Source organism: Salmo salar, chromosome 06, assembly GCF_965601325.2.
Source record: "Salmo salar chromosome 06, fSalSal1, whole genome shotgun sequence".
NCBI lineage: Eukaryota > Metazoa > Chordata > Actinopteri > Salmoniformes > Salmonidae > Salmo > Salmo salar.
The window spans coordinates 56,033,091-56,052,886 of NC_138296.1; the positions used below are offsets into that span (position 1 = coordinate 56,033,091).

The 19,796-nt window shown below is 43.4% G+C and overlaps 1 protein-coding gene across 1 annotated transcript; it reads right to left on the reverse strand.

The window, feature by feature from the left end:
* Positions 1-743: 743 nt before the first annotated feature.
* Positions 744-10,339, reverse strand: LOC145879758 (prolyl endopeptidase). The gene is made up of 5 exons (XM_082976122.1): positions 10,143-10,339; positions 9,575-9,649; positions 9,050-9,183; positions 7,798-7,928; positions 744-985 (listed from the first exon to the last, which is right to left on the reverse strand). The coding sequence occupies exons 1-5, from the start codon at positions 10,266-10,268 to the stop codon at positions 759-761; spliced, it is 693 nt and encodes a 230-aa protein (XP_082832248.1). The 5' UTR covers positions 10,269-10,339; the 3' UTR covers positions 744-758.
* Between the last annotated feature and the right edge of the window lie 9,457 nt (positions 10,340-19,796).

Sequence of the window (19,796 nt, forward strand, 5' to 3'; positions counted from 1 at the left end):
GAGCCTCCTGAGACGGCCCACAGCCCGGAGCCTCCTGAGACGGCCCACAGTCCGGAACCTCCTGAGACGGCCCACAGTCCGGAGCCTCCTGAGACGGCCCACAGCCCGGAGCCTCCTGAGACGGCCCACAGCCCGGAGTTTTCAGCGACGTCGCCCAGTCCGGAGTCTTCAGCGACGTCCCCCAGTCCGGAGTCTTCAGCGACGGTCTGCAGTCCGGAGTCTCCAGCGGCGGTCTGCAGTCCAGAGTCTCCAGCGGCGGTCTGCAGTCCAGAGTCTCCAGCGGCGTTCTGCAGTCCAGAGCCTCCGGCGATGAACCATGGTCCGGTGACACGAAAGCGGAGGGATCAGCTGGCGGAGCGGGGGCTATGCCCTGAACCGGAGCCACCTCCTATGCTGGGGGATAAGCAGGATGAGAGGGTTCTTCGTCCCACACCAGAACCGCCTCCGATGCAGGAGGATCCGCAGGATGAGAAGGTTCTTCATCCTGCACCAGAGCCGCCACCGACATTAGACACACACCCTAACCCTCCCTGTTTTTTATTTGTTGTTTAGGGTTTTGCGTTCGGAGTCCGCACCTTTGGGGGGGTACTGTCACGTTTCTGACCATAGAAAGTTTTTATTTTCTATGGTAGAGTAGGTCAGGGCGTGACAGGTTTTTTTTGGTATTGAACACTTCTGGGATCTTTTATTTCAAGTCAAGATACATGGGACCCACACTTTACATGTTGCGTTTATATTTTTGTTCAGTGTGTGTCTACTTAGCCAGGATGCTCACCATCGCTCTTGCCCTCCTGCATGGGGTAAGAGTTGTAGAAGAGGCCCTTGCCGTCATGGGTCCAGGACATGCAGCTGAACTTAACCCTCTCTAGTTTGTCCTTGAGGGCCACAGCCCCCTCCACCTGCAAGAAGTGCATCTCCACCCAGTCCGAGCCGCTGGCGCTGGTACCATACGCCAGGTATTCGCCATCCTCCGAGAACGCATAGCCTGAGGATTGACAGAACCTGATTTAAAGCCTTTATTTAACCAAGTAAGACTTTTATAGTGAAGACATAACAGGAGATGGCGGAGAGCAGGGGCACAATGAGTTAACCTATGCCAAGATTCCCCGACTTGTGGTCCACGACCAAAATTTGGCCGACAGGTGAAGTTCTTCGAAAATACAGTACCTGTCAGAAGTTTGGGCACACCTACTCATTACAGGGTTTCTTTACTTCTACAATGTAGAATAATAGTGAAGATATCAACACTATGAAACAACATATGGAATCATGTAGTAAACAAAAAGTGTTAAATCAAAATATCTATATATTTTTTTATAATCTTCAAAGTAGCCACCCTTTGCCTTGATGTCAGCTTTGCAGACTCTTGACACGCTCAACCAGCTTCATGAGTTAGTCACCTGGAACGCATTTCAATTAACAGTGTGCCTTGTTAAAAATACATTTGTGGAATTTCTTTCCTTCTTAATGTGTTTGAGCCAAATCAGTTGTGTTGTGACAAGGTAGGGTAGTATACAGAAGATAGCCCTATTTGGTAAAAGACCAAGTCCAAATTTAGGCAAGAACAGCTCAAATAAGCAAAGAGAAACGACAGTCAATCATTACTTTAAAACAAATAAAGGTCAGTCAATCTGGAAAATTAAGAACTTTGAAAGTTTCTTCAAGTGCAGTCGCAAAAACCATCAAGCGCTATGATGAAACGGGCTCTCATGAGGACTGTCACAGGAAAGGAAGACAGAGTTACCTCTCATTAGAGTTACCAGCCTCAGAAATCGCAGCCCAAATATTTGCTTCACAGAGTTCAAGTAACTGACAACATCAACTGTTCAGAGGAGACTGCATGAAATCAGGCCTTCATGGTCGAATTGCTGCAAAGAAACCACTACTAAAGGACACCACCAATAAAAAGAAGAGAGTTGCTTGGGCCAAGAAACATGAGCAATGGACATTAGACTGGTGGAAACATGTCCTTTTGTCTGATGAGTCCAAATTTGATTTTAGGTTCCAACCACCATGTCTTTCTGAGACGCAGAATAGGTGAACGGATGATCTCTGCATGTGTGGTCCCACCGTGAAGCATGGAGGTGGTGGTGTGATGGTGTGTGGGTGCTTTGCTGGTGGAACTGTCAGTGATTTATTTAGAATTCAAGGCACACTTAACCAGCATTAACTGCATCGATACGTTATCCCATCTGGTTTGCGCTTATCATTTGTTTTTCAACAACAGGACAATGACCAAACACACCTCCAGGCTGTAAGGGCTATTTGACCAAGAAGGAGAGTGATGAAGTGCTGCATCAGATGACCTGGCCTCCACAAAAATCACCTGAACTCAACCCAATTGAGATGGTTTGGGATGAGTTGGACCGCAGAGAAGAAAAAGCAGCCAACAAACAGTTGGAAAAGCATTCCAGGTGAAGCTGGTTGAGAAAATGCCAAGAGTGTGCTAAGCTGTCATCAAGGCAAAGAGTGGCTATTTTTAAGAAACTTAAATGTAAAATATTTATTTATTTATTTATTATTACTACATGATTCTGTGTGTTATTTCATAGTTGATGTCTTCACTGTTATTCTACAATGTAAAAAATTGTGTTATAAAAAAAAAAAAAAAAAAACCTGGAATGAGTAGGTGTCCAAACTTTTGACTGGTACTATATCTCACACACACACACCAGTCGGGAAGTATTTAGACCCTTGGCTTTTTCTACATTTTGTTACATTATAGCCTTATTATAAAATGAATTAAATGTTTCTCGTCACACTCGACACAATACCCCATAATGGCAAAGTGAACAGGTTTAGATATTATTGCAAATGTATTAAAATAAAAAAACAGAAATAACACCCTTTGCTATGAGCCTCAAAATTGAGCTCAGATGCATCCTGTTTCCATTGATCATCCTTGACATGTTTCTACAACTTGGAGTCCACCTTTCTTTTCACACCTGTCTATTTAAAAAGGTCCCAAATTTGACAGTGCATCTCAGAGCAAAAACCAAGCCATGAGGTTGAAGGAATTGTCTGAAAAGCTCAGAGACAGGATTGTGTTGAGGCACAGATCTGGGGAAGGGTACAACAAAAATTATTCTGCAGCATTGAAGGTCCCCAAGAACACAGTGGCCAGCATCATTCTTAAATTGAAGAAGTTTGGAACCAACAAGACCTCAGGGAGGTGACCAAGAACCTGATGGTCACTGACAGAGCTCCAGAGTTCCTCTGTGGAGGTGGGAGAACCTTCCAGAAGGACAACCATCTCTGCAGCACTCCCCCAATCAGGCCTTTATGTTAGAGTGTCCAGACGGAAAACACTCAGTAAAAGCCACAACAGCCCGCTTGGAGATTGCCAAAAGGTATCCGACCATGAGAAACAAGATTCTCTGGTCTGACGAAAGCAAGATTGAACTCTTTGGCCTGAATGCCAAGCGTCACGTCTGGAGGAAACCTGGCACCATCCCTACAGTGAAGCATGGGTGGCAGCATCATGCTGTGGGGATGTTTTTCAGCGGAAGGGACTGGGAGACTAGTCAGGATCGAGGGAAAGATGACCGGAGCAAAGTACAGATAGAACCTTCATGAAAACCTGCACGAGAAGTTTCACCTTCGAACAGGACAACAACCCTACGCATACAGTCAAGACAACATAGGAGTGGCTTTGGGACAAGTCTATGAATGTCCTTGAGTGGCCCAGCCAGAACCCAGACTTGAACCGATCGAACATCTCTGGATAGACCTGAAAATGGCTGTGCAGCAACGCTTCCTATCCAACCTGACAGAGCTTGAGAGGATCTTCAGAGACAAATGGGAGAAACTCCCCAAATACAGGTGTGCCTAGCTTGCAGCATCATACCAAAGAATACTCAAGGTTGTGATCACTGCCAAAGGTGCTTCAACAAAGTACTAGTATGCATCCTACCTTTGAAGCATCTCTCTGAGTAGGCCATCTATCCCTTTTCAATTATTCCTGTGCCATCCACATTTGTGCATAGCCTATATTGGTCAAGTTAACAGGTTGTTTGCTAGCTAGCTACCAAACCAACAATTAGCAGGCCATGAGCAGCCAAAAACTGACAATTATATGGTTTCTGGAATTATACAAAATGAGCACTAAAATGCGGTAGAAAGGGTAAAAGGTAGCACCATGACTGTCACGGTGCTCCGTTATTCCTCTATGGCACTCCGAGGCTGCATGACTGCGACGCCTAGTCAGACTGGCCTGGGCTCTTGGTTCTAACAGGCTAAATGAAAAGACAGCGTAAGCACTTTTCTCAAGAAGCAAGCTGCTCCAACAATTAAACAAACATAACAGAAGATCAGTGTGCACACCCCAGCTGTATGTAACATTTAGATGCATTCTGTGCTGAGGCAAAGATTTTAAATGACAGACACCCCGTCCCCCCCAAAACTTTTTTTCCCCCTTCTGATTTACACAATTAACTTGGATGGCCTATTTTGAGATCAAAATTGAGAATATCGCTTAAGAGACGAGTTTGCATCCCTGTACAGCTCCTTCAGAAAGTATTCATACCCCTTGACGTATTCTACATTATGTGTTATTGCCTGAATTCAAAATGTATTCCCCACCCATCTACAGTCATGGCCAAAAGTTGAGAATGACACAAATATTAATTTCCACAAAGTTTGCTGCTTCAGTGTCTTTAGATATTTTGGTCAGATGTTACTATGGAATACTGAAGTATAATTACAAGCATTTCATAAGTGTCAAAGGCTTTTATTGACAATTACATGAAGTTGATGCAAAGAGTCAATATTTGCAGTGTTGACCCTTCTTTTTCCAAGACCTCTGTAATCCGCCCTGGCATGCTGTCAATTAACTTCTGGGCCACATCCTGACTGATGGCAGCCCATTCTTGCATAATCAATGCTTGGAGTTTGTCAGATTGGGGGTTTTTGTTTGTCCAGCCGCCTCGAGGATTGACCACAAGTTCTCAAAGGGATTAAGGTCTGGGGAGTTTCCTGGCCATGGACCCAAAATATTTATGTTTTGTTCCCCGAGCCACTTAGGTATCACTTTTGCCTTATGGCAAGGTGCTCCATCATGCTGGAAAAGGCATTGTTCGTCACCAAACTGTTCCTGGATGGTTGGGAGAAGTTGCTCTCAGGGGGTGTGTTGGTACCATTCTTTATTCATGGCTGTGTTCTTAGGCAAAATTGTGAGTGAGCCCACTCCCTTGGCTGAGAAGCACCCCCACACATGAATGGTCTCAGGATGCTTTACTGTTGGCATGACACAGGACTAATGGTAGCGCTCACCTTGTCTTCTCCGGACAAGCTTTTTTCCCCAGATGCCCCAAACAATCGGAAAGGGGATTCAGAGATAATGACTTTACCTCAGTCCTCAGCAGTCTAATCCCTGTACCTTTTGCAGAATATCAGTCTGTCCATGATGTTTTTCCTGGAGAGAAGTGGCTTCTTTGCTGCCCTTCTTGACACCAGGCCATCCTCAAAAAGTCTTTGCCTCACTGTGCGTGCAGATGCAATCACACCTGCCTGCTGCCATTCCTGAGCAAGCTCTGTATTGGTGGTGCTCAGATTCCGCAGCTGAATCAACTTTAGGAGACGGTCGTGGCGCTTGTTGGACTTTCTTGGGCGCCCTGAAGCCTTCTTCACAACAATTGAACCGCTCTCCTTGAAGTTCTTGATGATCCAATAAATGGTTGATTTAGGTGCAATCTTACTGGCAGCAATATCCTTGCCTGTGAAGCCCTTTTTGTGCAAAGCAATGATGACGGCACGTGTTTCCTTGCAGGTAACCATGGTTGACAGAGGAAGAACAATGATTCCAAGCACCATTCTCCTTTTGAAACTTCCAGTCGGTTATTCGAACTCCATCAGCATGACAGAGTGATCTCCAGCCTTGTCCTCATCAACACTCACACCTGTATTAACGAGAGAATCACTGACATGCTGTCAGCTGGTCCTTTTGTGGTAGGGCTGAAATGCAGTGGAAATGTTTTGGGGGATTCAGTTCATTTGCATGGCAAAGAGGGACTTTGCAATTAATTGCAATTCATCTGATCACTCTTCATAACATTCTGGAGTATATGCAAATTGCCATCATACAAACTGAGGCAGCAGACTTTGAAAATGAATATTTGTGTCATTCTCAAAACTTTTGGGCACGACGGCACACACAATACCACATAATGACGAAGTGAAAACACTTTTTTTCTCCAAATGTCACAAATGTATAAAATGAAATACAGAAATCTAATTTAAGTAAGTATTCACACCCCCGAGTCAATATTTTGTATAAGAAACTTTGGCAGTGATTATAGCTGTTCGGCTATCATTTTTTAGCCCAAGAGACTTCCACACCTGTATTGTGCAACATTTGCCCATTATTATTTTCAAAATACTTAAAGCTCTGTCAAATTGGTTGTTGATCATTGCTAGACAACTATTTTCAGGTCATGCCATAGATTTCAGTAGATTTAAGTCAGAATTTTAACTCGGCCACTCAGGAACATTCACGGTCTTGTGGTAAGCAACTCCAGTGTAGATTTGGCCTTGTGTTTTAGGTTATTGTCCTGCTGAAAGGTGAATACATCTCCCACTGTCTGGTGAAAAGCAGACAACCAGGTTTTCCTTTAGGATTTTGCCTGTGCTTAGCTCCATTCTGAAAAACCCCCTAGTCCTTAATGATTACAAGCATACCCATAACATGACGCAGCTACCACAATGCTTGAAAATAGAGGATGGAGAGTGGTACTCAGTAACGTGTTGTATTGGATTTTCCCCAAACATAACACTTTGCATTCAGGACAAAAAGTTAATTTCTTGACCACATATTTTGCAGTATTACTTTCAGTGCCTTGTTGTAAACAGGATGAGTGCTTTGGAATATGTTTTATTCTGTACAGGCTTTCTTTTCACTGTCAATTAGGTTAGTATTGTGGAGCAACTACAATGTTGTTGATCCATCTTCAGTTTTATCCAATAACAGCCATTAAACTCTCTTTTAAAGTCACCATTGGCCAAACTGAAATCCCTGAGCAGTTTCCTTCCTCCCTGGCAACTGAGTTAGGAAGGACGCCTGTATCTTTGTATTGACTGGGTGTATTGATACATCATCCAAAGTGTAATTAATATGTCACCATACTCAAAGGGATATTCAATATCTATTTTTTTTCCTTTTTACACACACATCTACCAGTAGGTGTTCTTTATGAGGCATTGGAAAACCTCCCTTGTCTATGTGGTTGAATCTGTGTTTGAAATTCACTGCTCAAATGAGGGACCTTACATAATTTAGTGTGTTGGGTACAGAGATGAGGTAGTGATTCAAAAAATTGTTTAAACACTATTACTGCACAAAGACTGAGTCCATGCAACTTGTTGACTTTAGGCAAGTTTTACTCCTGAAGTTATATAAGCTGTCCATAACAAAAGGGGTTGAATACTTATTGATTCAAGACATTTCAGCTTTTCATTTTTAATTAACTTGTAAAAATGGCCAAAAACATAATTCCACATTGAAATGATGGGGTATTGTGTGTTGGCCAGTGACAAATCTCAAATGAATCATTTTAAATTCAGGCTGTAGCACAACAAAATGTGGAAAAAGTCAAGGGGTGTGAATACTTTCTGAATACGCATCATATAGCCTTGCATGTCCGGCTAGACAACATAGTATTCAGTCAGCGACACACATTGATTGTTAATAGAGAATATATCATGAAGACAACGGCCATCTGTGTAGTATTGTCAATAAAGAAAATATTCTACACAAATGTGTTTTAAATATTAATATTGTTTGTACACATTTTAGTCCCCCACCTTGTAAAGCAACAGTCCCGTCCTCAGAGAAAGTGTTTGGATCCAGAAAGACTGTGGGCTCTGCCTCCAGGCTCTCCTGAACATACATCACACTCTGGTTCTGGAGACCCGTGTTGTAGAAGTGGAAATACCTGTAGAGGGGGCCAGGAATGTGAGCCAGACATCAATGGAACCGCACTACCCAGTATTCCAAGAGACAAGTCCCCCTGAGCCACTCAGTGCGTTTTCTCACAGTTTTGAGCTACAGTTCGAATCAGAGATCGCCTATTTGTTATTTTGTATTATTTACATTTTAGTCTGGTTGGTTTCACATTGACAAAATGTCAAACAACCTAAAATTTCTAAACAAAACCACGCGTCTATGCATGTCTTTTGTTAAATCTATTTATGATTATCATGAAGCATCACTTGTGTCCCAATCTTCATATTACTTTCGCTTTGATCTTCCAACATGCAGCAGGAAACAGAAATAGATGCTCTAACTCCGACGTGAATAGGCTAAATTCAAAAGCCTATAACCCCTCGTCTCCCCTAATCTACATAGGATGCTCCCATAAATGTGCTGCTACTCACAGAATGTTTCAGAGATCTCAAGTTATGATGCTGTGTGCATTTCATCAAATGCTCACAGTCAAACAACCAATAATAGTGCTCGACTCTGGTTATTTTTCTTTCTCACCTGCAGCGAACTGCACCAGGGTTCGAATTGAATCGGACCACTACTACCCTTCATTATTTTTCTTAACGAAAAACGTTTTGAAGCAGAATAATTTTTCTATTTGACAAATGCAGCTAGGTCCCTCCGCCATTTGATAGTTTGCTTCTGATGGGTTCCTAGTGAATAAACCTCTGGAGCTGTCCAATAAGAAATGCTCATTTTTATTTTCTGTTGCAGAACATTTAAGACATTTTCTGTTACATGCCCTAATGAACATGACCCTGTGTTTTAGGGTGCAGCAAAGCTCCTCAAAACTCCCACACCTTGACCTAGCCAGCAGACCCGACCTGCTTGCTTACAGCTGCACTAGGGTCGGAATGACTGCTGTGGACATTTTTTCCAGAAAACTAACAGTCATTCAATATTCTCAGTGTAACGGTTGGGATAATGTGACAACTTTCTCATCCCACTTTCCGAGCCATATCCGCAGTTTCTTAATTTACAAAGGATGGCTGTCTGACCCTAGTGTAGCTGTAAGCAAGTGGGTCAGATGTGCTCGCTAACCTTGACCCAACCCCAGCATACTCCTCTCACCTGCTCCCCCTCTTGAAGGGACAGCTGTATTTGGGGTAGTCGTAGAGCTCCGTCATGCGCTCCTTGAACAGGTCCCGCACCTCACAGCGCTCCAAGTAGGGCAGTGTCAGCTGGTTCTGAGCATTGACAAAAGCCTGGGAAGAAACAAGACATATCAACATCAATGCAATGACCACTAATTCACAGGTGGTGGTGCTGGTTGCAACCTTACCTACTATGTCAGTAGCCTATGTCAATACTGGTTGGACATTTTAGGTAGATGTGCTGAGTTGGTGACTCAAATTTAATTTCCATTTTTTTCCCCCCCTGGATTGTGGGGAGGAGTTGGCAGTGGCACAATCTACAGTGACCAACTCAGCTAACTTTATTATACCTTGACAAAAGTAATAACATACAAATTAATGTGAATTTCATCAGATGTAAAAATATTGACCCCGACTAATGACTCCCTGACCGAAACCAACTGGTAACGTTGCGATTACATTCCTTCAACTAGTGTTGAATGAATGGCAAATGGGCGTTTACCTGCGTCTTTTCGCTGTCTGGGTCTTCCAGCCAACTGTACGGGTCTGGAATCTTATTGCCATGGTAGTCATCCACCTGTGAGAAATAACATGCAGGTGAAATCCATAATGTGCGGCAGCAGTCACCAAACAACTTTGATCATTCATCATTTGTTGCTGGATGTATTGCGATAACATGACAGCGCTAAGGTTAGCTTGCTTGCTAACTAGCCAGCCTATGAAAAAGCTTTGCTAGCAGCTAGCTAACATGAGACAAAGCCAACAAAAGGCGAACGAAGCCTAGCTAGCTGGCTGGCTGACTCATTCATTCATTCGAGGTTGGGTTATCCATGCCGGTAACATTATGCTAACAGTTAGCTAACTAATGTTCTATTGTTAACTCGCGAACTCGGTTCATAGCTAGCAATGAGCATGTGTTCAAACGCCAAGTTATTTTAGTAGCCTCAAACTATCCAAATAAACAAAGAGCGCTAGCTAGTTAGCCTAGTACCGGTACATGGCAAGCTAGCAAGTGGCTAGCTCCTCCCCATTCACTTGGAAGCGACATGACAAGCTAGCCTGTTACTTACAACTGCCTCGTCACGGTAAGCATTTGGGTACTGGAAAGACATTTTAGAAGTGACTGTTCTTGAATTCCGTAATAAGAAAAGTTGTGTCAAAGACTTAAATAATTGTTTGGATATGACTTTCTGCATCCGTCCAAATATCAACTTCTTCTTAAAATGTCTTACTCTTCTTCAAGGATTTATTGACAGACTACATCCGAAAAGGTGTATTGCCGCCACCTATTGGGTGGGGTAAAAACGAAAATACTTTAACAAAAATATATACAAAATAATAATAATATAACAACAACAAAAAATTATAATAATTTCCACATATTATCCTCAAAAAACGAAACAAATGTCAATGTACTCCTTCACTTAGTCAAATGTGCTCAGATCCCTACACAGGCTCTGGGGCCTGAGAGGGGGAAGCATCTTCAAATCAAATTAAGTCAAACTTTATTTGCCTCATGCGCCGAATACAACAAGTGTAGACTTCACCATGAAATGCTTACTTTACAAACCCTTAACCAACAGAGCAGTTCAAGAAGAAGAACATATTTACCAAGTAGGATAAAATAAAAATTAATAATAAAAAGTAACACAATAAGAATAACAATAACGAGGCTATATACAGGGGGCACCGGTACCGAGTCAGTGTGCAGGGGTACAGGCTAGTTGAGGTAATCTGTACATGTAGGTGAGGGCGAAGTGACTATGCATAGGTGGGGGGGTCAATGTAAATTGTTGGCGATTTTTATGAATTGTTCAGCAGTCTGATGGCTTGGGGGTAGAAGCTGTTGAGGAGCCTTTTGGTCCTAGACTTGGCGCTCCGGTACCGCTTGCCGTGCGGTAGCAGAGAAAACAGTCTATAACTTGGGTGACTGGAGTCTGACAATTTTATGGGCTTTCCTCTGACACCGCCTATTATATAGGTCCTAGATGGCAGGAAGCTTGGCCCCAGTAATGTCCTGGGCGATTCGCACTACCCTCTGTAGCACCTTACCAGGCGAGGAGTTGCGGTGATGCAATCGGTCATCATGCTCTCGATGGTGCAGCTGTAGAACCTTTTTAGGATCTGGGGGCCCATGCCAAATCTTTTCAGTCTCTTGTGAGGGAAAAGGTTGTTGTGCTCTCTTCACGACTGTCTTGGTATGTTTGGACCATATTAGTTTGTTGGTGATGTGGACACCAAGGAACTTGAAACTCTCGACTCGCTTCACTACAGCTCCGTCGATGTTAATGGGGGCCTGTTCGGCCCGCCTTTTCCTGTAGTCCACGATCAGCTCCTTTGTCTTGCTCACATTGAGGGAGAGGTTGTTGTCCTGGCACCATAGTGCCAGTTCTCTGACCTCCTCCCTATTGGCTGTCTCATTGTTGTCGGTGATCAGGCCTACCACTGTTGTGTCGTCAGCAAACTTAATGATGGTGTTGGAGTCGTGTTTGGCCATGCAGTCGTGGATGAACAGGGAATACAGGAGGGGATTAAGTACACACCCCTGAGGGGCCCCAGTGTTCAGGATCAGCGTGGCAGACGTGTTGTTGCCTAATCTTACAACCTGGGGGCGGCCCGTCAGGAAGTCCAGGATCCAGTTGCAGGGGGAGGTGTTTAGTCCCAGAGTCATTAGTTTAGTGATGAGCTTCGTGGGCACTATGGTGTTGAACACTGGTCTGTAGTCGATGAACAGCATTTTCACATAAGTGTTCCTTTTTTCCAGGTGAGAAAGGGCGGTGTGGAGTGCCATTGAGATTACGTCATCTGTGGATCTGTTGGGGCGGTATGCAAATTGGAGTGGGTCTAGGGTGTCCGGGAGGATGCTGTTGATGTGAGCCATGACCAGCCTTTCAATGCACTTCATGGCTACTGATGTGAGTGCCACGGGGCGGTAATCATTTAGGCAGGTTACCTTCGCTTCCTTGGGCACAGGGACTAAGGTGGTCTGCTTGAAACATGTAGGTATTACAGACTCGGTCAGGGAGAGGTTGAAAATGTCAGTGAAGACACTTGACAGTTGGTCCGCGCATGCTTTGAGTACACGTCCTGGTAATCTGTCAGGCTCAGCGGCTTTGTGAATGTTGACCTGTTTAAAGGTTTTGTTCACATCGGCTACCGAGAGCATTATCACACTGTCATCCAGAACAGCTGGTGCTCTCGTGCGTGCTTCAGTGTTGCTTGCCTCGAAGCGAGCATAAAAGGCTTTTAGCTCGTCTGGTTGGCTCGCGTCACTGGTCAACTCGCTTCTGGGTTTCCCTTTGTAGTCCGTAATAGTTTTCAAGCCCTGCCACATTCAACGAGCATCACTGGTACTTCCTGCTTTAGTTTTTGCTTGTAGGCAGGAATCATGAGGATAGAATTGTGGTCAGATTTGCCAAATGGAGGACGGAGGAGAGCTTTGTATGCATCTCTGTCTGTGGAGTAAATGTGGTCTAGGATGTTTTTTCCCCTGTTGCACATGTGAAATGCTGGTAAAAATGAGGTAAAACGGATTTAAGTAATAAGCAAGACACCCCCAATAAAGGAGTGCTTCTGCAGGTGGAGACCACAGACACATGCACATTTATGGCCTGCTGGAGGTCATTTTGCAGGGCTCTGGCAGTGCTCCTCCTGCAACCTCCTTGCACAAAGGCGGAGGTAGCGGTCCTGCTGCTGGGTTGTTGCCCTCCTACGGCCTCCTCCACGTCTCCTGATGTACTGGCCTGTCTCCTGGTAGCGCCTCCATGCTCTGGACACTACGTTGACAGACACAGCAAACCTTCTTGCCACAGCTCGCATTGATGTGCCATCCTGGATGAGCAGCACTACCTGAGCCACTTGTGTGGGTTGTAGACTCCGTCTCATGCTACCACTAGAGTGAAAGCACCGCCAGCATTCAAAAGTGACCAAAACATCAGCCAGGAAGCATAGGAACTGAGAAGTGGTCTGTGGTCCCCACCTGCAGAAGCACTCCTTTATTGGGGGTGTCTTGCTAATTGCCTATCATTTCCACCTGTTGTCTATTCCATTTGCACAACAGCATGTGAAATTTATTGTCAATCAGTGTTGCTTCCTAAGTGGACAGTTTGATTTCACAGAAGTATGATTGATTTGGAGTTACATTGTGTTGTTTAAGTGTTCCCTTTATTTTTTTGAGCAGTGTATATATTTGTAGTAATGACAATTACAACAATACTGAATGAACAATTAACACTTTTATTTTAACTTAATATAATACATATATAAAATCAATTTAGTCTCAAATAAATAATGAAACATGCTCAATTTGGTTTAAATAATGCAAAAACACAGTGTTGGAGAAGAAAGTAAAAGTGCAATATGTGCCATGTAAAAAAGCTAACGTTTAAGTTCCTTGCTCAGAACATATGAAAGCTGGTGGTTCAATATTCCCAGTTCTTCAATATTCCCAGTTCAGAACTTTTAGGTTGTAGTTATTATAGGAATTATGACGCGTCGACTATTTCTCTCTATACCATTTGTATTTCATATACCTTTGATTATTGATGTTCTAATAGGCACTTTAGTATTGCCAGCCTAATCTCAGGAGTTGACAGGCTTGAAGTCATAAACAGCGCTGTGATCAAGAGCTGTTGGCTCAGAGCTGTTGGCAAACGCAGTAAAGTTTGAATGAATACTTACGAGCCTGCTGCTGCCTACCACCGCTCAGTCAGACTGCTCTATCAAATATCAAATCATAGACTTAATTATAATATAATACACACAGAAATACGAACCTTTGGTCATTAATATGGTCATATCTGGAAACGAACATTTCGAAAACAAAACGTTTATTCTTTCAGTGAAATACGGAACCGTTTCGTATTTTATCGAACAGGTGGCAACCCTAAATCTAAATATTGCTGTTACATTGCACAACCTTCAATGTTCTGTCATAATTATGTAAAATTCTGGCAAATTAGTTCGCAACGAGCCAGGCGGCCCAAACTGTTGAATATACCCTGACTCTGCGTGCAATGAATGCAATGAAGAGAAGTGACACAATTTCCCTAGTTAATATTGCCTGCTAACATGAATTTCTTTTAACTAAATATGCTGGTTTAAAAATATATACTTCTGTGTATTGATTTATAAGAAATTCATTTATGTTTATGGTTAGGTACATTCGTGCAACGATTGTGCTTTTTTTCGCGAAGACACTTTTGTTAAATCATCCCCCATTTGGCGAAGTAGGCTGTGATTCAATGATAAATTAACAGACACCGCATTGATTATATGCAACGCAGGACAAGCTAGTTAACCTAGTAATATCATCAACCATGTGTAGTCAACTAGTGATTATGTGAAGATTGATTGTTTTTTATAAGATAAGTTTAATGCTAGCTAGCAACTTACTTTGGCTCCTTGCTGCACTCGCGTAACAGGTGGTCAGCCTGCCACGCAGTTTCCTCGTGGAATGCAATGTAATCGGCCATAATCGGCATCCAAAAATACCGATTACCGATTGTCATGAAAACTTGAAATTGGCCCTAATTAATCGGCCATGCCGATTATTCGGTCAACCTCTGGTAGATAGTGTGGTCCACAGCTTACTCTACCTCAGGCGAGCAATACCTCGAGACTTCTTTAATATTAGACATCGCGCACCAGCTGTTATTGACAAAAAACACACACCCCCACCCCTTGTCTTACCAGAGGTAGCGTCTCTGTTCTGCCGGTGCATGGAAAATCCCGCCAGTTTTATATTGTCCGTTTCTTCGTTCAGCCACGTCTCGGTGAAACATAAGATGTTACAGTTATTAATGTCTCATTGGTAGGATAATCTTAATAGTAGGTCATCAATTTTATTTTCTAACGATTGCACGTTAGCAAGGAGAATGGAAGGCATTGGGAGTTTACTCGCTCGCCTCCGGCTTCTCAGAGGGATCCCGATCTGCGTCCCCTTTTCCGGCGTCTTTTCTTCACACAAAGGCGTGGATCTGGGCCTGTTCCAGTGAAAGCAGGATATCCTTCTCGTGGGACTCGTTAAAGGAAAAAGTTTCTTCCAGTCCGCGGTGAGTAATCACTTTTCTGATGTCCAGAAGTTCTTTTCGGTCATAAGAGACGGTAGCAGCAACATTATGTACACAAAAAGTAAAAAAATAAGTTAAACAAAACGCCAAAAAATAACAAAATTGCACAATTGGTTGGGAGAATGTAAAACGTCAGCCATGTTCTTCGACGCCATCTTTGTATTGCCTGCAATGTTTCAGCTGTGAAATCCTGGAGATACAATAACCTTTTTGCCACTTTCACAATGATGTCCAGTTTCTTCAATTTTTTTGATAGTTTGTCTTGTACAATTAATCACCTGCGCAATAAATGCTACAAAATTGACCTTCTTCAGGATTAGTATTTTAGGATCTCTCCACTGACTGACATCCACAGACTGTTGGGCATCATCCACTACCATAGCTTCATCATCTCTACTCGCTGCTTCAACAATTTTCACTGCCTCTGCATAGGAGACCTTCTCGACAGCCTCGATCCTTCCTACTTTGACCACCTTCACCCTAACAGGACACTCAGGAAAATCTGGAATGTGATTCCCATCACAATTGCAGCCCCATTCATCCTCAAACTCGTCAACAATGATATTCCATTTGCAAACACTTGACACGTGGCCAAATGTTTCACATTTATGACATTGAAGTGGCTTTTGTACATAAGCTCACTCCGCATATCTCATATATCTCAGCTTTACATGGGTCGGGAGAACTTCTTCAGCAAATATCAATAATACAGAAAGGCTTTCCTCCTCCTTTCTATTCCCAGTGAGGGTTAAGTGACGTGAATGAACTATTCCTGGCATGCTCATCTTAAACCATGAAGCCTCAATATCCATCGAGACGCCAGATATGACACCTTTTATTGGTGCCCTACTCGGATAATAGCATTCCACTTCATGTGTCGATAATTTGTACATCCACAGTTCCTTCTCCTTTTGTTCTTTTGAGACACATGAAATCAACATCATAGCACTCCTGGTCACTCTGACTCCACTTATCCCAATGCATCATTCGCCATCTTTGTGACCGCAAAACATCCTTGCTCATGAATCGCACTCCAACAAGGATTGGAGTTATTATTGTACCGAGGCTTATGTTGATTTAAAACTTTAGCCCTTTTAGCTCCATTCTTAGATGTTACAGTATTCCACTCATTTCATCTACCTTCACTCGCACCAACAGAATCAAGCATTGCTTCTGCTTTCGTCATTGCACTCCCAATCGAATTGTTGAAGCGCCCACCTTCTTAAAATATCTATTGGCTCATCGCAAACAACTGAAAGGTGCATACACCACCGCCTACTGTACTGGAGCATGAGGCCTCCCTGCTAATCAATTTCTCTTATCTAGCCCTGTGTTTTTCCACATTCTATTCTGGAGTGTGAATTCATTACATTTTGTGACACAAAAAGGGAAAAGAAAAGGACAGGGAAAAGGCCCTACCAACTAACCCTACACCAATTAAAAAACCTCACCACTATTCCACTACTTGGCCCTATCTGATCCTACACCAGGCTGAAATCCTGGGGGGACGGGACGATATCATTCAACACACCTTGTAACTCTTTTGCCGTAAAATCTTGTACACCCAAGTGCTTCTCTGCAGCTGTGACCAGAACATCTATTTTCTGTGATTTACATTCCATTTCAGCAGTACAGTTTATAACCATGTCTATGATAGCTAATAAACCAACCTTACTGAAACACATGTTATTCCTATCCCTCTCTATTGGCCTCGGCCTACTCACAGGGAGCCTCTCAGGATCCCTCGCCATGGACCTATTTTCTTCTACTACTCTCTTCACTGCCTCAGCATACGGCACCTTCTGTACTACTGTGATCCTGGCAACCTCAACCTGCCTTTCTCAGACACTCCTGATCTCCAGCACCATGGCTACCCCTACAGTTAACACACACAACTCTTTCTACCGATAGGGTACTACACAATACTTTGTCTCATGCCCTCCCAAACATCAACTTGAATTTTGAAGCCACTGACTGTACGGGCAAAGAAACTCTGTGGTATGGGTCTAAGCTCCAGCCTTGTTTAGCTGGACACAATCACTTCCAAGACAACCTCCAGAGTCTTGAGAGCGCTGTCTATTGGTCGATTTCTGGATGGAAGAGTGGGTTTTGGCAGGCTAAATTTCAATCTATAATGATTTGAGGCTATATATTTACATGCAAGAGTTGAAAGTAAACACAAGATCCTAACTCATTCTGAAAGCACTAATGTCATAGCAATTACTTACAGTGAGCTTCAAAAGTGTTTTGGCTCTGTACTCCAGCACTTTGGATTTTAAATGATAAAATGACTATGAGGTTAAAGTGCAGACTTAATTTTAAATTCAGAGTATTAAAATCCATGTCAGGTGACAAGTTTAGAAGTGAAAGCACTTTTTGTCCATACAGCAGCTATAACATGTAGTGTCCTTTTCTTAGATAAAATCATTCTTTATATCCCAAAAAGTCAGTTTAGTTGGCGCCATCGATTTGAGTAATCCACTCGTTCAACTTGCAGAGAAAGGAATCTACCCCTAAACTTTGTTTCAACAAGTCAAAATACATTTCTATTTACTCCTCAGATACCGTAAAATGTAATCAAACGATAATATTTATTTTGGAAAGAAGTATGTTCAATAGGAAACCGATTTTAGCAGGTGCGTAATGTCTTCATGGCGCACGCAAACACACATTTTCAAGATTGTGTCCTTCTACTAAAACTTGTATTGCTTATTCGTTTTTGAAGTTAAAGGCCTGAAACCTTGAACATAGACTGCTGACACCCTGTGGAAGCCATAGGAATTGCATCCCGGGAGCTAATTTTCAATATGACTTTTCTCTTGCAATTCTAAGAGGATGGTCTCTCAAAATAAAAATTCAGGTTGGTTTTTCTTTAGATTTTCTCCTACCATATCTATTGTGTTAAATTCTCCTACATTATTTTAACATTTCTACAAACGTCAAAGTGTTTTCTTTCCAATGGTACCAATTATATGCATATCCTGGCTTCAGGGCCTGAGCTACAGGCAGTTTACTTTGGGCACGTCATTCAGACAGGAAGTGGAGAAAAAAGGGGCCTAGCCCTAAATAGGCCTTTTGAGCAAACATTGTTTATGAAAGAGGTAGGCTTTTGGCACAAGCACATTGGCTATCGCCGGCAAGTGAGCTGCACATCATTGGGTGAGTCAATGAAACTAGGACTATAATTTCCTCCTCATATTGTACAGTACAGGCCTATAATATTGATTGGTTCAAGACAAGGTCGTTTTTATTGATCTCAGATTCTCAGTTTGTCAGTGTCAAAGCAGCCTGTCATTTCGATCGTTTGTATGGTATTTACTAAAGATTCTGGCAGTCTCCAGTCATGTAAAGTGACATAGAATTGCATGAAATGCATTTATAAAAGGCCATATTTCTCCCAGACCGTAGGCTACAAAACAATGGTACTCTTGTGTGTAACTTCTGCTCTATGCCACTATGCAAATACAATGATATGCATGCAATGCTTTATTATAATGTTTTTTTTATTTTATATATCATGCGTTCCGGTACCTCAGAGCTCCCAAGGTCACCCCCCCTCTAGCGCTCACTTTTTAGTCCTGCCCCTCCCGATTTACAAATTAAGCACCAAGCACAGGTAGCACAGACTTTACCTAACCACCATATATATATATATATACTAAAATATCCACACAAGCCATTAGCCAGCGAAACATATATGAGTTAAAAGATTATTAATATTAGGCTATATTATGAAGCTATTATTTAAGAGCATTGAAGATAAATCACAATCAATTAAAAAAAAATCATTGATCACTGAGCTAGCTAACTAGCAGATTGTCGCGTTCTGACCATAGAAAGCTTTTATTTTCTATGAATGGTGTAGGTCAGGGCGTGACAGGGGGTTTTGTCTAGTTTATTTATTTCTATGTTGGTTCTAGTTTCTTTTTTCTATGTTGGGGGTTTTGTCTAGTTTCTGTATTTCTATGTGGGGTTCTAGTTTCTGTATTTCTATGTTTTGTTTGTTGTTTTTTTGGGATGATAACAGTCCAGAGCTTCCGGCGACAGTTCCCAGTCCGGAGCTTCCAGCGATAGTTCCCAGTCCGGAACCTCCTGAGACGTCCTACAGTCCGAAACCTCCTGAGACGTCCTACAGTCCGGAACCTCCTGAGACGGCCCACAGTCCGGAACCTCCTGAGACGGCCCACAGTCCGGAACCTCCTGAGACGGCCCACAGTCCGGAACCTCCTGAGATGGCCCACAGTCCGGAACCTCCTGAGACGGCCCACAGTCCGGAACCTCCTGAGACGGCCCACAGTCCGAAGCCTCCTGAGACGGCCCACAGACGGAGCCTCCTGAGACGGCCCACAGTCCGGAGCCTCCTGAGACGGCCCACAGTCCGGAGCCTCCTGAGACGGCCCACAGTCCGGAGCCTCCTGAGACGGCCCACAGTCCGGAACCTCCTGAGACGGCCCACAGTCCGGAACCTCCTGAGACGGCCCACAGTCCGGAACCTCCTGAGACGGCCCACAGTCCGGAACCTCCTGAGACGGCCCACAGTCCGGAGCCTCCTGAGACGGCCCACAGCCCGGAGCCTCCTGAGACGGCCCACAGTCCGGAACCTCCTGAGACGGCCCACAGTCCGGAGCCTCCTGAGACGGCCCACAGCCCGGA

What these genes read in the sequence shown, in the direction of transcription:
- LOC145879758 (XM_082976122.1), bottom strand. Translation starts at nt 10,268, where the DNA reads ATGCAGAAAGTCATATCCAAACAATTATTTAAGTCTTTGACACAACTT. An exon ending in CTTACCGTGACGAGGCAGTT is followed by an intron (nt 9,650 to 10,142) that starts GTAAGTAACAGG and finishes TATTTCTCACAG; the next exon opens with GTGGATGACTACCATGGCAA. An exon ending in CAGACAGCGAAAAGACGCAG is followed by an intron (nt 9,184 to 9,574) that starts GTAAACGCCCAT and finishes GTTTCTTCCCAG; the next exon opens with GCTTTTGTCAATGCTCAGAA.